Source organism: Lepidochelys olivacea (genome assembly GCF_965140295.1).
Source record: "Lepidochelys olivacea isolate rLepOli2 genome assembly, chromosome: 26".
Taxonomy (NCBI): domain Eukaryota; kingdom Metazoa; phylum Chordata; order Testudines; family Cheloniidae; genus Lepidochelys; species Lepidochelys olivacea.
Genome location: NC_140436.1, coordinates 14,669,449 through 14,690,344, shown reverse-complemented (window position 1 = coordinate 14,690,344; position 20,896 = coordinate 14,669,449). Strand labels below are relative to the sequence as shown.

The window sequence follows — 20,896 nt, the reverse complement described above, 5'->3', positions numbered from 1 at the left end:
GACAGAGAACTTTCTCAAAGTAATTCCTGGAGTTGATATTTTAAAAAAACATCCAATCTTGATTTTAATATAGCTGGTGGTGGAGAATCCACCACGATCTTTGGCAAATTGTTCTATGGTCAATTACTCTTGTTTTTGTGTGTGTGTTTGTGAATAATGTCTTATTTTCAGTCCAAAATTATCTAGTTTCAGCTTCTAGCTATCGGATTGTGTTGGACCTTTCTCTGCTAGATCAGTGATTTTCAATCTTTTTTCATTTGTGGGCCCCTAAAAAATTTTGAATGAAGATGTGGACCCATTTGGAAATCTTAGACATAGTCTGCGGGCCCCCAGGTGTCTGTGGACCACAGGTTTAAAACAGTTCAGTGGTAACAACCTTTTGCAGACCTCTTAAACATATTCTGCGACCCCTCAGGGGTCCGCGGAACACAGGTTGAAAACAACTGTGCTACACTGATGAACCCATTATCAAATATTTATTCCCCATGTAGGTACTTTTAGACCAGTGGTTCTCAAGTTTTTGTACTGGTGACCCCTTTCACACAGCAAGTCTCTGAGTGCGACCCCCCCACCCCCTATAAATTAAAAACACATTTTTTATATTTAATACTGTTATAAATGCTGGAGGTGAAGCGGGGTTTGGGGGTGGAGGCTGACAGCTCACAACCCCCACATAATAACCTTGTGACCCCCTGAGAGGTCATGACCCCCAGTTTGAGAACCCGGTTATAGACTGTAATTAAGTCACCCTTTAATCTTCTCTTTGTTATAGTAAACAGGTTGAGCTCCTTGATGTCTCACTGTAAGGCAGGTTTTTTAACCCTTTAATCATTCTCATGACGCTTCTCTGAACCCTCACCAATTTATCAACACCCTTCTTGAATTGTGGGTGGCAGAACTTGTCAAAGTATTCCGGCAGTGGTCGCACCAGTGCCAAATTGAAGTGAAATTACCTCTCTACTTTTTCTCCAGATACTGAAATTAAATGTTTCAATTGACTTGAGCTGAAACTTTTTTGCATTTTCAAGTCGTGTAAATTTTCAAGATTTTGACTTTTCACCTTTTCAGGGAGTGGGGAGGTTGGATGGGGGTGGGGTCCCGGGGGGGGCGGTTAGGAGCAGGGGGTGCTGGGAGGGGGCGGTCAGGGGACAAGGAGGAGGGGGGGTTGGATGGGTTGGAGGCAGTCAGGGGCGGATAGGGGGTGGGGGCCAGGCTGTTTGGGGAGGCACAGCCTTCCCTACCCGGCCCTCTGTACAGTTTCGCAACCCCAGTGTGGCCCTCGGGCCAAAAAGTTTGCCCACCCCTGTGCTAAAGGAGCACTCAAGAAAGACAAGGTCATTGCAAACACATTAAATGAATTCTTTGCATCGGTCTTCACTGCAGAGGATATGAGGGAGATTCCCACACTGGAGCAATTCTTTTTAGGTGACAAATTTGAGGAACTGTCCCAGATTGAGCTGTCAGTAGAACAAACTGATGAATTAAATAGTGAGAAGTCACCAGGACCAGATGCTATTCACCCAAGAATTCTGAAGGCACTCAGATATGAAATTGCCGAACTATTTTTTGAATGTAACCTCACGCTTAAATCAGCCTCTGTACCAGATGACTGGAGGATAGCTACTGTAATCCCGATTATTAAAAGAGGCCCCAGACACAATCCTGGCAGTTACAGGCCGGAAAGCCTAACTTCAACAGCAGGCAAACTGGTTGAAACTTTAGTAAAGAACGGAATTATCAGACATGTTCATTTAAACAGTATGTTGGGGAAAAGTCAACACGGCTTTTGAAAAGGGAGATCATGCATCACTGATCTTTGAATACTTTGTGGGGGTCAGCAAGCATACGGACAAGCGTGATTCACCTGATATGGTATACTTCGATTTTCAGAAAGCTGTTAGCAAGGTCCCACACCAAAGGCTCTTAAGCAATGTAAGCAGTCAAGGGGTAAAAGGGAAGGTCCTTTTCTGGATCAGTAACTGGCTAAAAGATAGGGAAACAAAGAGTAGGAATAAATGGTCACTTTTCATAATGGAGAGTGGTAAATAGCAGTGTCCCCCAAGGATCTGTACTGGGACAAGTGCTGTGCAGCATATTCATAAATGATCTGAAAAAAGGGTTAAACAGTGATGTGGCAAAGATTGCAGACAATACAAAATTATCCAATATCGTTAAGTCCAAAACTGACTGTGAAGAGTTACAAAGGGATCTCACAAAACTTGGTGACTGAGCTACAAAATGGCAGATGAAATGCAGTGTTGATAAGGGCAAAGTAATGCACACTGGAAAAATAATCCCAACTGTATCTAAAAAATGATGGGGTCTAAATTAGCTGTTACCACTCAAGAGAGAGATCTTGGGGTCATTGTGGATAGTTCTCTGAAACCATCCAGTCAATGTGCATCGGCAGTCAAAAAAGCTAACAATGTTTGGAACCATTAGGAAAGGTAGAGATAATAAGACAGAAAATATCATGCCACTAGAGAAATCCATTGTACGTCCACACCTTGAAAACTGGGTGGAGTTCTGGTTGCCCCATCTCAAAGAAGATAGATTAGTATTGGCAAAAGTACAGAAAAGGGGAACAAAAATGATTAGGGGTATGGAACGGCTTCCATATGAGGAGAGATTCAAAAGACTGGGATGGTTCATCTTAGAAAAGAGATGATAAAGGGGAGAGGGGATACAATAGAGGTCTATAAAATCAAGAATGGTGTGGAGAAAGTGAATAGAGAAGTGTTTATACTTTCTCGTAACACAAAAACTAGAGGTCATCTAATGAAATCAATAGGCAAGAGGTTTAAAACAAACAAAAGGAAGTACTTCTTCCCCCAACGCACAGTTCACCTGCGGAACTCATTGTCAGGGGATTCTGTGAAAGCCAAAAATGTATCTGAATCCGAAAAAGAATTAGATTAGTTTGTGAAGGTTAGGTCCATTAATGACTATTAGCCAAGATAGTCAGGAATGCAATCCTATGCTCTGGGTGTCCCTAAACTCCTGACTGCCAGAAGCTGGGAATGGACGACAGGGGATGGATCCTTCGATAAATTGCCCTTTCTGTTCATTCCCTTTGAACCATTTGGCACTGGATGCCATTGGAAGACAGGATATTGGGTTAAGGGGACCTTTGGTCTGATCCAGTATACCTGTACTTATGTTCTTAAACTATATTTGACCCATGTTACCAAACTGCTACCACCTTGAACCATTGAAGGCCCCATGGGGCTAGGAAATCTCCAAGCATGGACCACTGCGTGTATGGCGTCCTGCTGAGTTCACTGGAACGTCATGCAGACGCACAGGCGTGTGCTACAGGATCTGTGCCTATGACTGGAGTGGGTTGGGAGACATGGTTAAAACCTGATTCAGGGCTCATCGGCACTACAGGCTGCAAGTAACCTTGTCAGGAGACAACCATGTTGTTAGATGACATTTCATTTTGTAGCGTAGCCTGGCCCCAAGACAGTGTGGTGCAGAACACTGTTACAAATACAATGAAAAACAGCGCGATTCCACCTTCTGCTCCAGTGACAGCAGCTTCAAAGGCTGTCTCTTAGTCATGGTCCGATATCTGAGGATGAAATAAGCTTGAAGGAGCCTTGTGCTTTCAGACAGGTGGGCACAGGTGTGCTGTCTCGGTTCCATCTTGCCAGGCAGGTACCTGTAACCCGCTGCAGTGTGTTTCCAGTTCCTGTTTTGTGTTGAGAAACCAGCTGCTCTGAGTCTGCTGTGATACGGCAGGGTCCTGTTCTCTGAAATCCCAGCTCTCCTTTCAGTGAGGTGGATGTCCCCATCGACGTGGAGACTGTCACACCCACGCCTGTCCCCCTCTACGACAACCAGAAAGCGCGCAGTGTGATGAACGAGTGTGAGCGCCACGTCATCTTTGCCCGTACGGATGCCGATGCTCCTCCTCCGCCCGATGACTGGGAGGAACACATGAACAGGTAGCGTGGCTGGGATGCTGTGGGGGGTTTCTGTGCGGCAGTGCTTACTGAGAGGCTGTTAGCTGGGAAGAGGAACAAAATAAGCAACTTGGAAATGGTAGTATGTAGAGGCAGGTATCTAGTGGTCCCAGCGGAAGTTTGGGATTCAGGAATCCTCTTGTTGGTTGTATTATGCTAGCGTAGAGAGCCTGAGCCGAGATTGGGACTCCATAGTGCCAGGCACTGTGCATACAGATAAGAAAGGGTCCCTACCCAGAGGAGTCTGCAGTCAATACAAAGGGTGGGAGGGGAAACTGAGGCAGAGGTGAAATGACTTGCCCAGGTTCCCATAGCAGGTCAGTGGCAGAGCTAAGAAGAGTCTCCTGACTCTGTCCATGCCCTAGCTACTGGTCCATGCTGTCTCTGGGTTCTGTGTTTGCCTGGGAGAATTAATGTTTGTAGAGTGTTTTGAAGTCCTGATGCAAAAAAAAGCTATAAAAGGACAAAGCGTTATTAATTTGTCGACATTAAGCTGACTTGCATTCTCATGTAAAACCAATCACTGATCTGTAATGTTGTCTTGTGCGATACAAAATGGGTAGATCATAAACCTAGGGTTAGTTTATTCTGTAATGTGCATTGGACAGCAGACCTTTTCTCGTTTTTGCATTGGGATTGTATGTATGCAGTGTTTGGCAGTGAGTGTTTTGCAGGATGAGGGCCTTGGTTTGGTTTTGTTATTTGTTTTAATGTGTCTAGACATGCACTGTTCCACTTTAGGTGACTTTTCACATCCTTCTGGGCTTTATTTTTTCTTTAGTATTCTTATGTTCAGATTTCTAGAAATATATTTCCCAGAATTCCCAGTAATTTGAGACTTTAGTTCCTTTATAAACTGTGGAACTTTCACTTATTTCATTGCACAGGTATTCAAAGGAATGTGTTATCCAGCTGTTAATTTTACAATGACATATGAGCCTCTGAAGTCAACATCTGAAGATAGGCTGCAGTTGCTCATAGTCTAGCCACTTCCTGAGGCTTTAGTTACCAGTCTAAATAAATGGATTTTCTGTCCTTTTCCCCCACTATGAGCCCTGTTAATTCTTGTGGCTTTCTAAATGTAATGTATCATGTTTGCCCTGAATTTTGCACACAAGTACAACTGGATCAGATGCTGCTTGTTTTTCACTTGCATGAGAGTTCACATTGGTCCAAGGTCCCTTCCCTTTTTTCCTCAGTCAGTCTTCAATCAAGCAAAATATTCCTAGGAAGAGCTTTCAGTTGCCTCTCTATATGTGCTAGCCATCAGTCTCCTTTACAGAGGCCTTTCTCTTCAGAACTTATGAAGACTGTCTGTAGTCTGAAGCAGACACTCTTCTGTTCTGTGTAAGATACTGTACATCAGTTTTGCATCTGCATGTGTAATTTGAATTGCAGCCTGGAGCTAGTAACTGTTTCTTCTTAAAACATTGTTTGAAAATGCTTTTTCTGCCTGAGTGCTTTGTTTATTAGGAAGGAAAGGTGATTTTTTTGTCTAAGGAATGGGGTTAGAAATCGTCTAGAATGCAGGTCACCCATCTATCTGTGGGCTTTTGTCCCCTGTTGTGTAATGTCTGAGTGCCTCTTGTGAGACAGAGGAGCAACAAGGAGCTGAGGCACCGCATGTGTGTTGGCCAAGATCACACAGGAAATCTGTGACAGAGCTGAGAATTGAATTCAGGTCTTCTGAGTCCCAGGTCTGTGTTGGTTAGTGGTGTGAAAAAACAAACTCACTAGTGACACAGCTGTGCCAACAAAACCCCAGTGGAAATGCAGCTATGCCAATGACAGAGGGCTTCCGTTACCATCGCTAATGTCATTTGGGGAGGTGGTGTTCCTGGGTCAGCAGAAAACCTCTTTCTGTTGGTGTGTGCTGTGTATGCCCTTGGGGCGATGCTGATGTAGGCTGTGTAGTGTAGACATAGCCCTAGCCTGTTCCTGGCTTACCACTGACTCGCTGGGTGAACTTTATATTCATTATAATCTTAAATTTTAGAAACAAAATTCTGGTAAATGTAAACTAACCTCCCAGAGTCACAGAAAAATCCCCACAGCACTGAGTGAGATCCTCATTGCAAACCCAGGGAAATCTGCCTGTAAAGACAAAGATGACACTTGCAGCTCCTGATCATCCACGAGACTTGAGCGTGACTATCTGGACATCCTCTGATGATAGATGCGTGGGTGGCTTTCATGTAAGGTGGTTGGTATTTTCTCAGTCTGCATTGCCCAGATCATATATGTAGCCAAAGCCATAAGACAGTGTAGAGATGATAATTATTGATCGTGAGGCATGGGATCTGAGCGCAGGAGTGGGAGCCATTAACTCCTGGGTGCTACAAGCTGATAGATCAGCTGCACGGTCTTACCTACCTGCACCCTCACTGCTTCGTTTTAAGAGTTAGGAGTGAAAAAACGTAATGTTGAACTAAACTCTTTATATCCTATCTAAACTACCCTCTTGGATTTCCTTTCAGGTCGGGTTGGACGATGGCCCAGAACAAGCTATTTAATAAAATCCTTAAAGCCCTGCAGTCTGACAGGCTGGCCCGCTTGGCCAATGAAGGGGTAAGATCTTTCTTCCCCCATCCCCTCTCCTTCAAGCTGCAGCAGCTTTGTTGCCTCCTTATGCACCCAATCCTTCCTGGCAGCGGCCATGAAACGTAGCACATTCTGGATCCTCAGCTCTTGTAACCTCCACTGTGAGCACGTTTATGGCTTTGGTATGGATTAGAATGTGGTCTTCAGTGAGAGAAGGATTGGCCCATGCTCACTTGCCAGAGGAACAGAGGCTGTAGCAGCGAATTTTGCCCTGGTGGATTCTGTATGGTCCTGGCACACTCACTTTCCTTACGCCCATGTGGTCTGCCCCCCTTGTTTTTAGGCTTGCAATGAGCCAGTGCTGAGGAGGATAGCAGTGGACAAGTGCGCCCGGCGGGTCCGCCAAGCTCTGGCCAGTGTGAACTGGGACACCAAGCTGATCCAGTGGCTTCACACCACGCTGGTGGAGACTCTCAGTTTACCTATGTTGGCTGCTTACCTGGATGCTCTGCAGACACTTAAGGGAAAGGTGATAAACACAATGAGTTCTGGAATGTACTTTGCTTTCACTTAATACCACTTTCTCTTCAAACGGTTTGTTTGGGGGAAGCTGAGGGGACATTGATCTCCTTTCTGGGTGACTGGGGGAAAAGTAGCTTCTTTGCTCCATTCTCCGTCCCTTTTCCCCACTGTGCTATCCTGGGGAGCTTTTGCCTTGAGGATTAGGAGGGAGGACTCCTAGTTTTTCTGTGGCAGTACTAGGTGATCTTCAGCATGTCACTTTGCCTCTCTCTGCCTTGGTTGTCCTATCAAGAGAGTGAGGAAAGGAGAGGCCACTAGCCTGGGACTTGGGAGAGGCTGGGTCAGCTCTTTGCTCTGCCACAGGCTTCCTGTGTGACCCAGGCAAATCCCTTATTTTCTGTGTGCCTCAGTTCCCGTCTGTACAATGGGGATAGCAGCTCTGCCCTGCCACAGAAGGGGCTGGGAGAATAAATACAGCATAGCATGAGGGGTGCTCGGTTATCGTAGATAGATAGATTTTGTAAAAGAGGACTAATACTTTACAGGCAGGTTGTAAACAATTAAGTTTGTAAAGCCCCTGGAGCTCCTGGGATGAGAGTTATTGTAACATGAATTTCTAAACTTTTATGGAAGTGATTCAGAGAAATACAGGGGACTTAGGAGGTGCTGTGCTAGGAACCAGGGGACCTGGGCTGTTTCCCTTGCTCTGCCACTGGTCTGTTGGATATCTTTGGCCAAGTCTCCTCACACCTCTGTGCCCCAGTTTCCCCATACATAAAATGGGAGTAATGATACTAAGCTAGTTTGGAAAGTGCTTGAGATCTATGGATTGAAAATCATGAGAGCAGAGCAAGGTGGGGGTGATCGTGTTTGTAGCAGTAATATTCAGTACCTTCTTTTATGCTTTGTATGCAAGAGGCATGTGCCGCGTTAAGTGTTCTCGGCAAACAGAGAAGACTTTGAGGAAAGGTGCTACAGGAATGTTGTGTTTTACTAAAACTTCATTAATTGATCTTTTTCTCTCAATTCAAGTAGAATTGTGTGTTTTATTTGTTTGGATAAGCACTTTCAGTACAACGTTCCCATCCCATGAAGGCAGGGTGAATTGGTACAATACAGCTGTACTTTTGCATAGCATCCGTCGTACAAACTAACTCCCCAAATGGTTAAATACGATAAATATTACAGGTGCAAAAGGATGAGCAGGTTTGAAAAAGCCATTTACAGCAGAGAGATCAGCTAAGATTAGGGCCGTCAAACAATTTAAAAGCACAGTTGCGATTAATCGCAGTTTTAATCGCATTGTTAAGCAGTAATAGAATATCACTTATTGAAATATTTTTGGTGTTGTGAGGGAAGTGTGTGTTGGGGGAGCAATGGAGCAGGGTGGCAGTAGGGGGGCACCCCTGCCCCGAGGCACGCACTGACGCCCCCCCGAGGATGGCCCAGGTGTGCAGTTAACATTTGTTTTAAAAAAAAAAAGCGTTAATTTGTTTTGAGTTAATCGTATGCGTTAACTGCAATTGATTGACAGCCCTAATTATTATTTTTTATTACAAATATTTGCACTGTAAAAAAGAGGGTGCAATCTACAAGTCGAAGCATGAAGGGGCATACAAATGCTTAGCACAGCGGTTCTCAAACTGGGTCGGGACCCTAAAGTGGGTTGCGACCCCTTTTTAATGGGGTCACCAGGGCTGGCTTAGACTTACTGAGTCCTGGAGCCAAAGCCCAAGGGCTTCAGCTCTGGCAACAGGGCTCAGGTTATAGGCCCCCTGCCAGGGGCTGAAGCCCTTGGGCTTTGGCCCCCCGGTATTCAGGCTTTGGCCCCCCACCCGAGGCCTCCCTCCTGGAGTCGTGTAGTAATTTTTGTTGTCAGAAGGGGGTCGCAGTGCAATGAAGTTTGAGAACCCTGGGTTAGCATATCTGGCACGTAAATACCTTGCAACCCCAGCTACAACAGTGCCATACAAACGCCTGTTCTCACCTTCAGGTGATGTAAATAAGAAGCAGGAAGCATTATCTCCTGCAAATGTAAACAAAGTCGTTTGTCCTAGCGATTGGCTGAATAAGAAGTAGGACTGAGTGGACTTGTAGGCTCTAAAGTTTTACATTGTTTTATTTTTGAGAGCAGTTATGTTAAAAAAAAAATTCTACATGTGCAAGTTGCATTTTCACGATAGAGATTGCACTACAGTACTTGTATGGGGTGAACCGAACACTACTATTTTTCTTACCGTTTTTACAGTGCAAATATTTTTAATCAAACAAAATATAAAGTGAGCACTTTGCATTGTGTGTTGTAACTGAAATCAATATACTTGAAAATTCAGAAAAACACCCAAGATAGTTGTAATAAATTTCAGTTGGTATTTTATTAGTGTTTCAGTGCGAATAAAACTGTGATTAATGATGACTGATTTTTTTAAGCTAATTAATTTGTTTTACATTAATTGCTTGGGTTAACTGCGATTAATCGACAGCCCTTGCTAAAACGGAGAGTCTGTGAAGTAGAGGGAGATTGTTCCACCGGATGGCAGGAGGCGCAAAGGAGAAGGCTTTCGTGGCAGCGGCGATGCGGTGCTGTGAAGGGACTAAAGGAGAGCTCAGTGCTAGTTGAGTGGAGGGAGCAGAGAGGGCAGAAATCGGCCAAGGTCTGGTCAGGAGGCTGGAGAAATGCATGCAGTGTTTTAACTACAAAGAGGTCATTTATTTAACTGGATCCTGCAATGAAGGAGAGCCAGTGGAGCTGTTTGGGGGTGAAGGTTGCACGCTGAGACAAAAGCGTGCAGATATATCAAATACAGACTCTCCCTTCTGGTGGGTTGACACTTCTTCGTGCTCATGCAGTATCTGCGGAATGAGTCTCTGCTAACAAAAGGTGTTGGAATCAGTAGTGACACCTCTGTTCACTGATGTGTTGTCCTTACCTAGTGCCCTGAGGAGGGAACATTTACTGGTCAATTTCTGTGCTCTAAAGGTCTCATTTTCTCCAACTAAATTCCAGTGTCCTGAGTCAGCAAGTTCCTTGATGTGCAAAAATGCAAAGTCTGTAGTCCATCAGTAATGGTCTGCGAGCAAATATTCCCCAAAGGGTAACTTGGCTGGACCTGTGTCTGAAGACAGCTCCTGCTGAGCTGTGGCCTGTGCACTCCCAGCTGTGCTGCTCTGGGCCTCCACAGCAGTGAAAAACCCAAGTACTAGCCCCTGGACTCGTACCCCATAGTGTGTGTGGCAGGGGAGTGCCAGGTGTGCATTCTCCCGTTGCTGGGGAAAAGCTAACTGAATTTCCCATGCTCTGGTATAGACATTGACCTGCCCAGTGAAATCATAGGATATCAGGTGTGTGGTTAATTAGTTTCTTCAGCCATGGTCTGGCCTTTGGTTTCAGATCCCCACCCTGATTGACAGGATGCTGCTCTCGTCCACCACAAAGACAGGGGCAGCAGGGGCTGAGGCTCTCTCCCTCCTCCTGAAGAGACCATGGGACCCAGCTGTGGGTGTCTTGTCACATAATAAACCTGTGAGTACATCCCTGGGCTTGCAAGGAGGGAGGGGCTCAGCTCAGTGTCTGATTGGTGCCCGAATCTGTTCGCTCTCCCCAGTCCTCTCTCTGTGCTTCTCCGTCCAGGTCTCTCTTGTATGCTCGGCATCATGGTCTCTGTCATGGTGTCTCTACCCCGACACCATCTCTACGTCCTGTCTTCAAAGTGCACTCTTTCTTCTCCTTCAGACCCAGTCCTTGGAGAAATCCATACTGCCTTTTCTCTCTGAGATGAGCAAGGCAGGGGGTCTAGTTTTCCCTTCAGTCTGTGCCTTGGGGATGCTGTTTGGCCCCTGTTCTAGGAGGCCTGGGCTGGGCTTGTCCTTTGTCTATCATCCCTAGCTGTGTTTGGTTGTTTAGCAAGGGTTGCTCCGAGATCATCACTGGTACTCCTAAGTACTGCTGGCCATGTCCTGTTCTCGGCACCTGTGGCTCGAGTGCATGGTTGGGCTCTGTAGCAGCTCTGGTTCAAATGATCTGCCATCTTAACTTGCACACGGCTTTTCAGTAGCTCAGCCTGACAAACCCCTCTGTGTGTCCTGTGCTGGTGCAGATGTCCGAGTCCTTTGCTCAGAGCAGCGTGGGGGGAGGTGTGGCTTGACTGGTACGCTTCGCAGGCTTGTCCTGGGACCATGCCTGGGCCTGTCAAGGATGCGGGGGAGCGGGCAGGTCTCGGGGAAAGGAAGCGGTTTGTCTTATCTTTCTATTGCGTTGAATTTTGTAGAGCAAGTTGCCTGGTTCTCCTCTCATCCTGATTGCGTCTTCCGGACCCTCCAGTTCTATGTTCCCCACCTCTCGCCGGCACCGGTTCTGGCAGTCGCAGCTCTCCTGCCTGGGAAAGGTTTGTAACTCGGCATGTTTTTGAAGGGAGGAGGGGCTGAGGTTCGTACTAGCAGCTCTTCAGGGGCATTTAGGGGCAGTGTAACTGCTGTTCAGCTGGCTTCTGTGATCCTGCAACTGCTGTCAAACACCCAACAGCTAGGTCCTCCCCTGGAGCAGCTCCCCTCAGACGCGCACTGCTTGGTCTTCCAGGCAGGGCTCTCCACACCTCTGCGGCCATGGGCCATAGCAGGAGACCTACTGTCCTAGCACATGATTCTGCTTCAGGGATTGCCCAATTGAGTGGATTGAAGACCGTGTGGTTGGGATTCTCCAGTATAAACAGGTCAGGGGAAAGGGGTTATTTGGTGTCTGGTAGCCTGTCTTCTGCCTGGGTGAAGTGCTGCTCGAAGCCTTCCTTGTGCATTGACTGCATGAGCACTCTAGGAGAAAAGCCAGAAGCAAGTGGGGTGGGTTGGTAGGGGAATGACCGTAAACCCCTGAGTCCTGACTCTGTGTGTTCACCCCCTGTCAGTGCATCCATATGAATGGTCATCAGGACATATTGCTTCACAGTGGAACTGCTGTGATTTATACGGTGCTCTCTTTGCGGCTTGTGTTCCAGGTGATCCCTGTTGCCACCCACCTGCTGAATAATGGTAGCGGGGTGGGAGTGTTGCAGTGTCTTGAACACATGATTGGTGCAGTCAGAGGCAAAGTGCTGGAGGTAAGTGTATGGGCAGCCTAGGTGGGCCTGTAACGTATGCCTCTAACACCCATGACCGTCACCATGCCTGCACTGTACTGTTGCCTTTCCTCTCACTTCCTCTTCTGTCTCGGCCAGATTCACAACCATTTCACCCACAAGCCGATCATCCTGATTGGATGGAACACAGGAGCCTTGGTGGCCTGTCACGTAAGTAACTTCTTGTCTTGCATCCTATCAGAGGCCACTTTACACTGTACCTCTTGAATAAAGGTCACCTGGATTGGCTCTGATTCGCAAGTGCCCTCCCAGCGCTCGGCCCCATGCTGGATTGGGCACAGGTGGTAACTGAACAGTGTGGCCCTAAGGTGTGTCCAAGCTAGTTATAAAACAGCGAGGAACCCTGATATTCCCTGGCTCTTGTATTACCAGACCAAAGGCACTTGTGTGGCCGATCACCTGCCTCACCACTCCTTGTTACTGAATGTTCAAGTGGTGATGAGCAAGTTAAGTTGATTAGTGGCAGTTGAGGTGGATGTGGCCGGTGGGGAACTGGATAAGGCAAACTAGGGCAATGGGTAGGAGTGGAGTTGGAGATGCCAGTGTAGGGGTTTGATACATGGTTGCAGCCCAGTGAGTATATCGGACTGGTCCAGATATGTCACTCTGTCAGGGTATTGGAGTTAAAGGACCCACTTTTCTTCGAGAACATGAAGCACTCAATGAGACAGATGGCCTGATTCTGCCCTGTTGTACCGCCCCTTGGAGTTCAGTTTGCACTTACATCCAGGCAAAAGTGAGCTATGGGAATCAGGCGCGGTATCTTCAAGGGAGGTTCTGTATTCCAGGAGCACAGGCAAAGGAGAAGAGGGTCCTCCCAGAGTGAATAACTGTGCTTTCCGTTCCTCTTGTGATCTCCGCATGAGCACTAGAATACCAAGAAGGGGGTGGGGTAAAGTACAGGAGAACCTCAGAGTCATGAACTGACCGGTCAACCACGCACTTCGTTTGGAACCGGAGGTACACAATCAGGCAGCAGCACAGACACAAAAACGCCGGAACAGTGCTGTGTTAGAAATGTAAACTGAAAAAATAAAGGGAACATTTTTTTAAAAACAAAAGATTTGATAAAGAAAGTATTAATATAGTTCCAGGGCGTGGAACCTGAGGGTGGCATGATGGGTTCCAAGCTGCTTGGAGATCCAGGTCGTAGGGAGGGAGAGGCAGCTCAGGAAGAATCTAACTTCAGGGTGATAGAAAGAAGCTTGCTATTTGGCAATCACACCAAGTAAAGCCTTGTATTAGTTGGTTCCCCAGCTTCGTGTGAGCTGATGTTTGGCGTTATCTAGGATTATGTGTGACTCAATGATTAAAAGTCTGTCCTTTACTGGTGGTCTGCCTGTTGTCAATACACAGCCCCAGTATTCCCTTATTTTTTACGTCCATGTGCGGAATGAATTTTATGTGCACCAATATGGAGGTGATGTGCGACACCACATCAGGGTTGGGGATGAGAGGTTTGGGGTGTGGGCTCTGGGGTGGGGCCAGGGATGAGGGGTTTAGGGGTGCAGGCTGCCCCGTGGCTGCTGTGGGGAGAGAGGACTCCCCCCAGCCTTCTTGCCGCAGCAGCTCGGGGCAGGGGGAGAGGTGCCTCTCCCAGGCTGTGGCAGCTCCGGCGGGCCTGGGCCGGGCCAAGGGAGGGGCCCCTCTCCCCCGGCCATGGCAAGTCTGGGGCAGGTCTGTGCTGGGTCCGGTGGGGAGGGGTCGCCTCTCTCCGCCACAGCCCTGAGCGGGCTTCTCTCCTTTCCCTCCAATTCTGAGGTCCTGTGTTGCAGTCTCCATCTTTTTGGGCACAGGCAAATGAGGAGTTTGAGATCTTTGTTAGAGGGAGGTATTGTCAAAGCCAGGTGTGTGCAATGGCGGGAGCCCAGCAGCCAGGGCTCTGCGAACTATGTTGACGCTGAGCGGGATTGTTCTGGGAGGGCTCTGGGTAATGATGCTGTCTTGCTGGTCTCTCTAGGTCTCAGTGGTGGAGTACGTCACCGCAGTTGTGTGCCTTGGATTCCCTCTGCTCACAGTGGATGGGCCCAGAGGGGTAAGCCCAAAGCAGTGGTCAGAGTTCAAAAGACGGGATTGGTTAGTTAACCAGGCCACTGGATCTGTGAACTTGTTTTAAAGTCCAACCAGAAGAGCAAGGGTCTGAAGTTTGATTTTCACCTGCAAGTATTTTCAAGTGTGTCTGAGCCCATCTAGCGTTTGGGGTGATGGAGAGCCATGTCCCAACAATCCGGGCTCTGGGCAGTGAATTATGGTGGGGCAGTCTGGTAGGGAAGGAGCTTAAGGGTTTGACTGCATCCTTGGTGTGACAGCAGAGTTGTGTGCCTGTGACAGGCCCCACTCCAGAAACAGTTGCAGATCTCACCTTGCTTTGCACCCAGCAACAAGAATGCCAATTTAGGCAGACTTATCTGGTGACCTGATGTGCTCCTTTGTTAGCTGGCCTGTCTGAGACTGATTCAGGAGTGACCTTGGGACCCTGGTGCCACTCAGCTGACTAGCTTTGGGGGCTGTGTGATAAGAGTAGGCCCTGGCACTGTATTGCCTCCATATAGAAGGCAGTGAGTTCCATACAGGGGACAGTTCTGTACCAAAGCCTTGTTCAGGGCCACATTTTCCCACTGGGAATATCCCCTTTGGGGCATAACCTGGAAAGTCATGAGACTGAATGGTACAGGCCTGCAACTTACTCTTGCAGGTTAGGTGTCAGAGTAGCAGCCGTGTTCGTCTGTATTCCCAAAAAGAACAGGAGGACTTGTGGCACCTTAGAGACTAACCAATTTATTTGAGCCTGAGCTTTCGTGACTTACAGCTCACTTCATCATGTTAGTCGATCTAGCATGGCATTTGGGTAGCTACTGCAGTGACGGGGGGAAATGCAGCGAGAGTGGCTGTCCTGATAGTGGCTCAGTGTCAGCTGGTGTAAGTCAGTGGAATGACACCGATTTAGATCAGTTGAGTTTCTGGCTCAGTGCCTCTAGTATAAATGTATTAACTTGCCCCATAAAGGTTGTTAGGTCCCGGGCCTTCATATTCTATCGCCCAATGGCCCCTCTGTCCTTCAATTTTAGCTTGTCTCGTTGTCCCATGCTTCTGCAGGATGTGGATGACCCCCTGCTGGACATGAAGACGCCAGTTCTCTTTGTGGTTGGTCAGAATTCTTTGCAGTGCAATGCTGAAGCTATGGAAGATTTCAGAGAGAAAATCCGAGCTGATAACAGCCTGGTGGTGGTGGGAGGAGCTGATGACAATCTGAGGTATGGCTCTGCGACATAGTTCCATGCTGTTGGGATGCCGTCTCCCAGAAGCGTTGAGCGATGTCTGGTCAGGCCCATGGGCCACGCATGAGGATTCTAGGACTTCATTCTGAAATTAGATGGGGACTGGATGGCTAACCGGATAAAGAGCCTTTTATTTCTGGGTAGTCACGTTAAATCAGGCCCAGGCTGGGGGGAGGAGAAACTTATTGCCATCAAACCAGCTGTGTGGAATGAGTTGGTAAGACGTGGCCCAGCTCTTAGTGGTCACGTGTCCATGTCACAGGTGGCACACACTGTAGCAGTCACAGCTTGAGTTGGCCATAGAGAATGGACTGTCCCCTTTGGAGCCAAAAGTCGTCCTTTTCCAGATCAAGGTGGAGGCAGGCGGGCAGGGCAGGGTGTGCGGGAAACTTGTGCTGTTCCTGCCATCCAGGCTCTGTCTGTTCCATGGGCAAATGGCAAACTCAGTTCTCCAGGGCTGACAGGCTTTGCCTTTTGCTAACACGAGCATTTGTCATGCGAGGCTGATGGGTGCGTGTGGGGTGATGGACTGCAGCCGACTGACAGCATTCCTTTCCGCTGACAAGTTGAAAGTCCTGGGTGCAGCGATTATCCCCTTTGTGTAAGGCCAGAGAGCCTGAGTTTTATAGACTTTCCTTTTCCAAATCATTCTCGGCTCTGCTCTTGGAGGTAGATTTTGGCTGTTTGCAATATCCTAAAGGGCACTCCTTTGGGAGGTGGTCAGCAGGAGAAAGGGTGCTATGGGACTGGCAGGAAGCCATGGGCCACCTGCTCCAATCACACTGGTGTAAATCTTGAGTAACCCCATTGAAATCAATGGAGCTGTACTGCTATAAAATGAACGTGAGCGGAGAATCAGGCCTGGTGGCCAAATTATGCAGGTGCTGTCATGCCAGTTACATGTAACTACGAGCATATAATAGGAGTGATCAGAAACCTGGGGAGGGGAGTGAAATGCAAAATTAGTGACTAGCAGCGTTGAAAATGCAGCTCAAAGGGAGAAGGCGCATGTAGCCCTTCTGACGAAGCTTTGGGCCTGAGTTTCAGAGCTGCCAAGACATTTCCCTTCGAAGCCAATGGGATTACCAGGTGCTCAGCATTAGAGCTGGGTGAATAATGGAGTTTTTAGTTCACTGGCAAATCCAAAACATTGGAAAAAGAAATTCATTTTGGGTGGAAGCAAAACCAGTTTTTTGTTTGGAAATTTTCATTGAATTAAAAAGTTGAAAAATTTTCATGTCAAAGCTACATGTTTTGCTTCAATCCAACTTTTTTGATTTCAGGCATTTTGATAAAAGCCAAGGAGGACTAGATTCACAAACTGGGGGAGGAAGGGCAGCTGATCACTTATAACCTTGAACCCAGTGGTTACGGTCCTCCTGTGGTGTGTGTGTCCCATGGGGAGAAGGGGTTTGAACTTGGGTCTCCCACATTGCAGAAGAGCACCTTAGCCACTGGGCTATTGGATAGGCTGGTGTAGGGTTTTCTCAATCTCTCCTGGTTGAAGCTGTTCCACTTGTTATAAATAGTTAAATAGTCATTGGAGCAGGGATATGAACTTGAGTCTCGCACCTCCCAGGTGTGTGCCCTTCCCACCAGGCGATAGTCTCATTCCTTTTCTAGTCACTGTCATCTGAATTTCACCCAGCGCTACTTGGCATATCATGTCCAGCAGATGGAGCCCTTGAATTAAGCACACTTTGAGCTGATTAGTTCCTGCTTCCTATTGGTGGAATCTCAGTAACACAGCAAACCTCATTTGATTATCGGCTTTCAAGCTAAGAATGTTGTCCACAGCTCGGTGGGGGCAGGGGAAAGGGGGGAGGAATGAACATCTATTGACTCGCCCACCTTTTTAAATAGGATAAGCAAAGCCAAAAAGAAGGCGGAAGGCCTGACCCAGAGCATGGTGGACAGATGCATCCAGGTAACGAGCAAAAAGATCTTTCAGCGCCGTTTCCCCTCCATAGCGTGACTTCCTGGTCATCTCCATGAGCACACGCTCCAGGGCTGCTGCCTAGATTGACTGGGCAGGGGTGGGTGGGCAAGGGAAGTCTTTGACAGCATAGCTGTCCAGTGCCCTCGAGGTGAACTTAGTAGTCCTGACATGTTAGCCCTTTTGGGTGCTATCAGGGCCATAGTCCTTCATTGCTTCCATAGTCCTTCATATTTCCCTCTTGGTTCATGTGTGTTCCAAGTCACAGGTTCCAACTTCCAGCAGAGGGGCTCAGATATCCTGGTGATGTCAGCGGCTGAATGGGTAGAAGGCAGAACAGCTCCATTTAGAGTCCTAGATTCACCAAGACTCATGCTCTTGTTGCGTTAAGTGCCTTGACTCCGCAGTGAGCAGCTCTCTGGGTTACCTGGTGCTAGAATTTCTCTTGTGGCAATTTAGCACAAGCCCAGCCTCCTGTGCTAGCCTATTTGCCCCCATCAGTGCCTAGTTCTGAGGTTGGCATCACACTAGCTCTTCCAGTCATGGGCTTCTCTGAAACACAACACCCTGCTGAAGCATGGACTGGTCTTATGCTTGTGGAGGAGGAAGCTGGGGGGAGGATAGAAACCTCTAGAACTAGTTCATGGCGTCCACATTCATTTCACTTGTGGCCCAGACAGCTTTGATGCTACTTTAGTGTCTCTGCTGACGGTACTATGCACACGAATCCCCCAGCAGCAGTTTTCAAGAGGCCCTGTCTGCTGGGGTGGCTGTTCCTAGATTATGGGCCATAAAGGAGATGTCCTGATGCAGATGTCTGGCCTGGGGAAGCAGGTGTTTCTGGTTCTTCCTTTTGTGCTACGGAGAGCAGCATACTCCCCTCCTGTTCCCAGAGAGCCACCGAGATCAAGCGTTAACACGATACCTACTAACATTAAAAATAGCTAAATTCTTCTTGTCTTGGGCAGTGTAGCTGGGTTACGACTCCTCGCTGGGAAGATCTGAGTGGAGTAGAATCCAGTGCAACCCTGGCTATTCTCTGTTTCTGGAATCGTAGTATTTATTTCTTTAGACTGTTAAGCTAAATTCCCTGCACCCTAGCAGGGCAGTAACTGGAAGCTGCTTCTAGGCAAACTGGAGGCTAGTTGTTAAGAGGAGTCTGACCCCTGTGTAGGATGAAATAGCTGACTTCCTGACCGGAGTCCTCACCCGCGCGGACAGCCATTCAGGCTCCGACCCCAGGGACCTCGATGCCGAGAAAAAGAAGAAACCACGTGACTTGACCAGGAGGGACCTGTCGTTCGACTTGCCAGAAAGAACCAGCAGTCCAACCTCCCCGGCAGCCAAAGTGCCGGCCTCACCTTCTGGCTCAGAGGTAGGGACTGGCCCTCTGGCATGTGGAGCTGGGGAAGGCCTGTGTTTGAATGACCATCCTGTGGGCTGTTTTTGCACTGATGAGCCAGGCTGTGAGAGCACAGGGATGATGTTTATATGGGGGGAGAGGTGTGCATATGAAGGTGTCAGCTGCTCACATGGTGGCAAATGGCTCTTCCAAAATAGATGAGTTGCATTTTAAGGTTTCCTGCAAAGCTTAAGAACATAAGAACGGCCATAGTAGGTCAGACCAAAGGTCCATCTAGCCCATGTCCTGTCTTCCGACAGTGGCCAATGCCAGGTGCCCAAGAGGGAATGAACAGAACAGGTAATCATCAAGTGATCCATCCCCTGTCACCCGTTCCCAGCTTCTGGCAAACAGAGGCTAGGGACACCATCCCTGTCCATCCACGAGCTTATCCAGTTCCTTTTTTAACTCTGTTATAGTCTTGGCCTTCACAATATTCTCTGTCAAGGAGTTCCACAGGTTGACTGTGGGTTGTGTGAAGAAATACTTCTTTTTCTGTGTTTTAAACCTGCTGCCTATTAATTTCCTTTGGTGACCCTAGTTCTTGTGTTATGAGAAGGAGTAAATAACACTTCCCTATCTACTTTCTCCACACCCGTCATGATTTTATAGACCTCCATCATATCCCCCCTTAGTCGCCTCTTTTCCAAGATGAATAATCCCAGTCTTTTGAATCTCTCCTCATAACGGAAGCTGTTCCGTCCCCCTAATCATTTTTGTTGCCCTTTTCTTTATCTTTTCCAATTCCAGTATATCTTTTTTGAAAAGGGGGGATCAGATCTGCATGCAATATTCCAGATGCGGGCATACCATGGATTGAAAGAGAGGCAATATGATATTTTCTGTCTTGTTATCTATCCCTTTCTTAATGATTCCCAACATTCTGTTCGCTTTTTTAACGGCTGCTGCACATTGAGTGGATGTTTTCAGATAACTGTCCACAATGACTCCAAGATCTCTTTCTTGAGTGGTAACATCTAATTTAGACCCCATCATTTTATATGTATAATTGGGATTATGTTTTCTTTGTATTATCAACATTGAATTTCATCTGCCATTTTGTTGCCCAGTCACCCAGTTTTGTGAGATCCTTTTGCAGCTCTTCGCAGTCTGCCTGGGATTTAACTGTCTTGAGTAGTTTTGTATCATCTGCAAATTTTGCCACCTCACTGTTTACTCCTTTTTCCAGATAATTTATGAGTGTGTTGAATAGGACTGGTCCCAGTACAGATGCCTGGGGGAACCACTATTTACCTCTCTCCGTTCTGAAAACCGACCATTTATTCCTACCCTTTGTTTCCTATCTTTTAACCAATTACGAATCCATGAGAGGACCTTCCCTCTTATACCATGACAGCTCACTTTGCTTGAGAGCCTTTGGTGAGGGACCTTGTGAAAGGCTTTCTGAAAATCTAAGTACACTGTATTCACTGGATCCCCTTGGTCCACATGCTTGTTGATCCCCTTAAAGAACTCTAGTAGATTGGTGAGGCATGATTTCCCTTTACAAAAACCATATTGACTCTTCCCCAACAAATTGTGTTCATCTGTGTGTCCGATAATTCTTTTCTTTATTATAGTTTCAACCAATTTGCCCAATGCTGAAGTCAGACTTACCGGCCTGTAATTGCTGGGATCGTCTCTGGAGCCTTTTTTAAAAATGGTGTTACATTAACTACCCTCCGGTCATTTAGTACAGAAGTTGATTTAAATGATAGGTCGCATACCACAGTTAGTAGTTTTGCAATTTCACATTTGAGTTCCTTCCGAACTTTTGGGTGATACCATCTGGTCCTGGTGACTTATTACTGTTTAGTTTATCAGTTTATTCCAAAACCTCCTCTATTGACACCTCAGTCTGGGACAGTTCCTCAGATTTGTCACCTAAAAAGAATGGCTCAGGTTTGGGAATCTCCCTCACGTCCTCAGCCATGAAGACTGATGCAAAGAATTCATTTAGTTTTTCTGCAGTGGCCTTATTGTCCTTGAGTGCTCCTTTAGCATCTCGATCGTCCAGTGGCCCCACTGGTTGTTTAGCAGGCTTCCTGCTTCCGATGTACTTAAGAATTTTTTTTCTGTTGCTTTGAGTCTTTGATTAGCTGTTCTTCATATTCCTTTTT

At 47.2% G+C, this 20,896-nt stretch overlaps 1 protein-coding gene across 15 annotated transcripts in view; it reads left to right on the top strand.

Annotated features, from left to right (window-relative positions):
• KANSL3 (KAT8 regulatory NSL complex subunit 3) overlaps window positions 1-20,896 on the top strand; it is a 78,269-nt gene that overhangs the window by 2,876 nt on the left and 54,497 nt on the right. For all 15 annotated transcript variants that reach the window (XR_014709712.1, XR_014709713.1, XM_084615152.1 and 12 more), the window contains exons 3-13: window positions 3,780-3,950; window positions 6,446-6,536; window positions 6,853-7,038; window positions 10,423-10,554; window positions 11,300-11,416; window positions 12,020-12,121; window positions 12,239-12,310; window positions 14,121-14,195; window positions 15,257-15,414; window positions 17,302-17,365; window positions 18,549-18,749. Coding sequence is in view for 13 of the 15 variants with exons in the window: in XM_084615152.1 (XP_084471278.1) it covers window positions 3,780-3,950; window positions 6,446-6,536; window positions 6,853-7,038; window positions 10,423-10,554; window positions 11,300-11,416; window positions 12,020-12,121; window positions 12,239-12,310; window positions 14,121-14,195; window positions 15,257-15,414; window positions 17,302-17,365; window positions 18,549-18,749 (1,369 nt within the window). In the remaining 2 variants the exon portion in view is untranslated. The remainder of the gene's footprint in view (window positions 1-3,779; window positions 3,951-6,445; window positions 6,537-6,852; window positions 7,039-10,422; window positions 10,555-11,299; window positions 11,417-12,019; window positions 12,122-12,238; window positions 12,311-14,120; window positions 14,196-15,256; window positions 15,415-17,301; window positions 17,366-18,548; window positions 18,750-20,896) is intronic.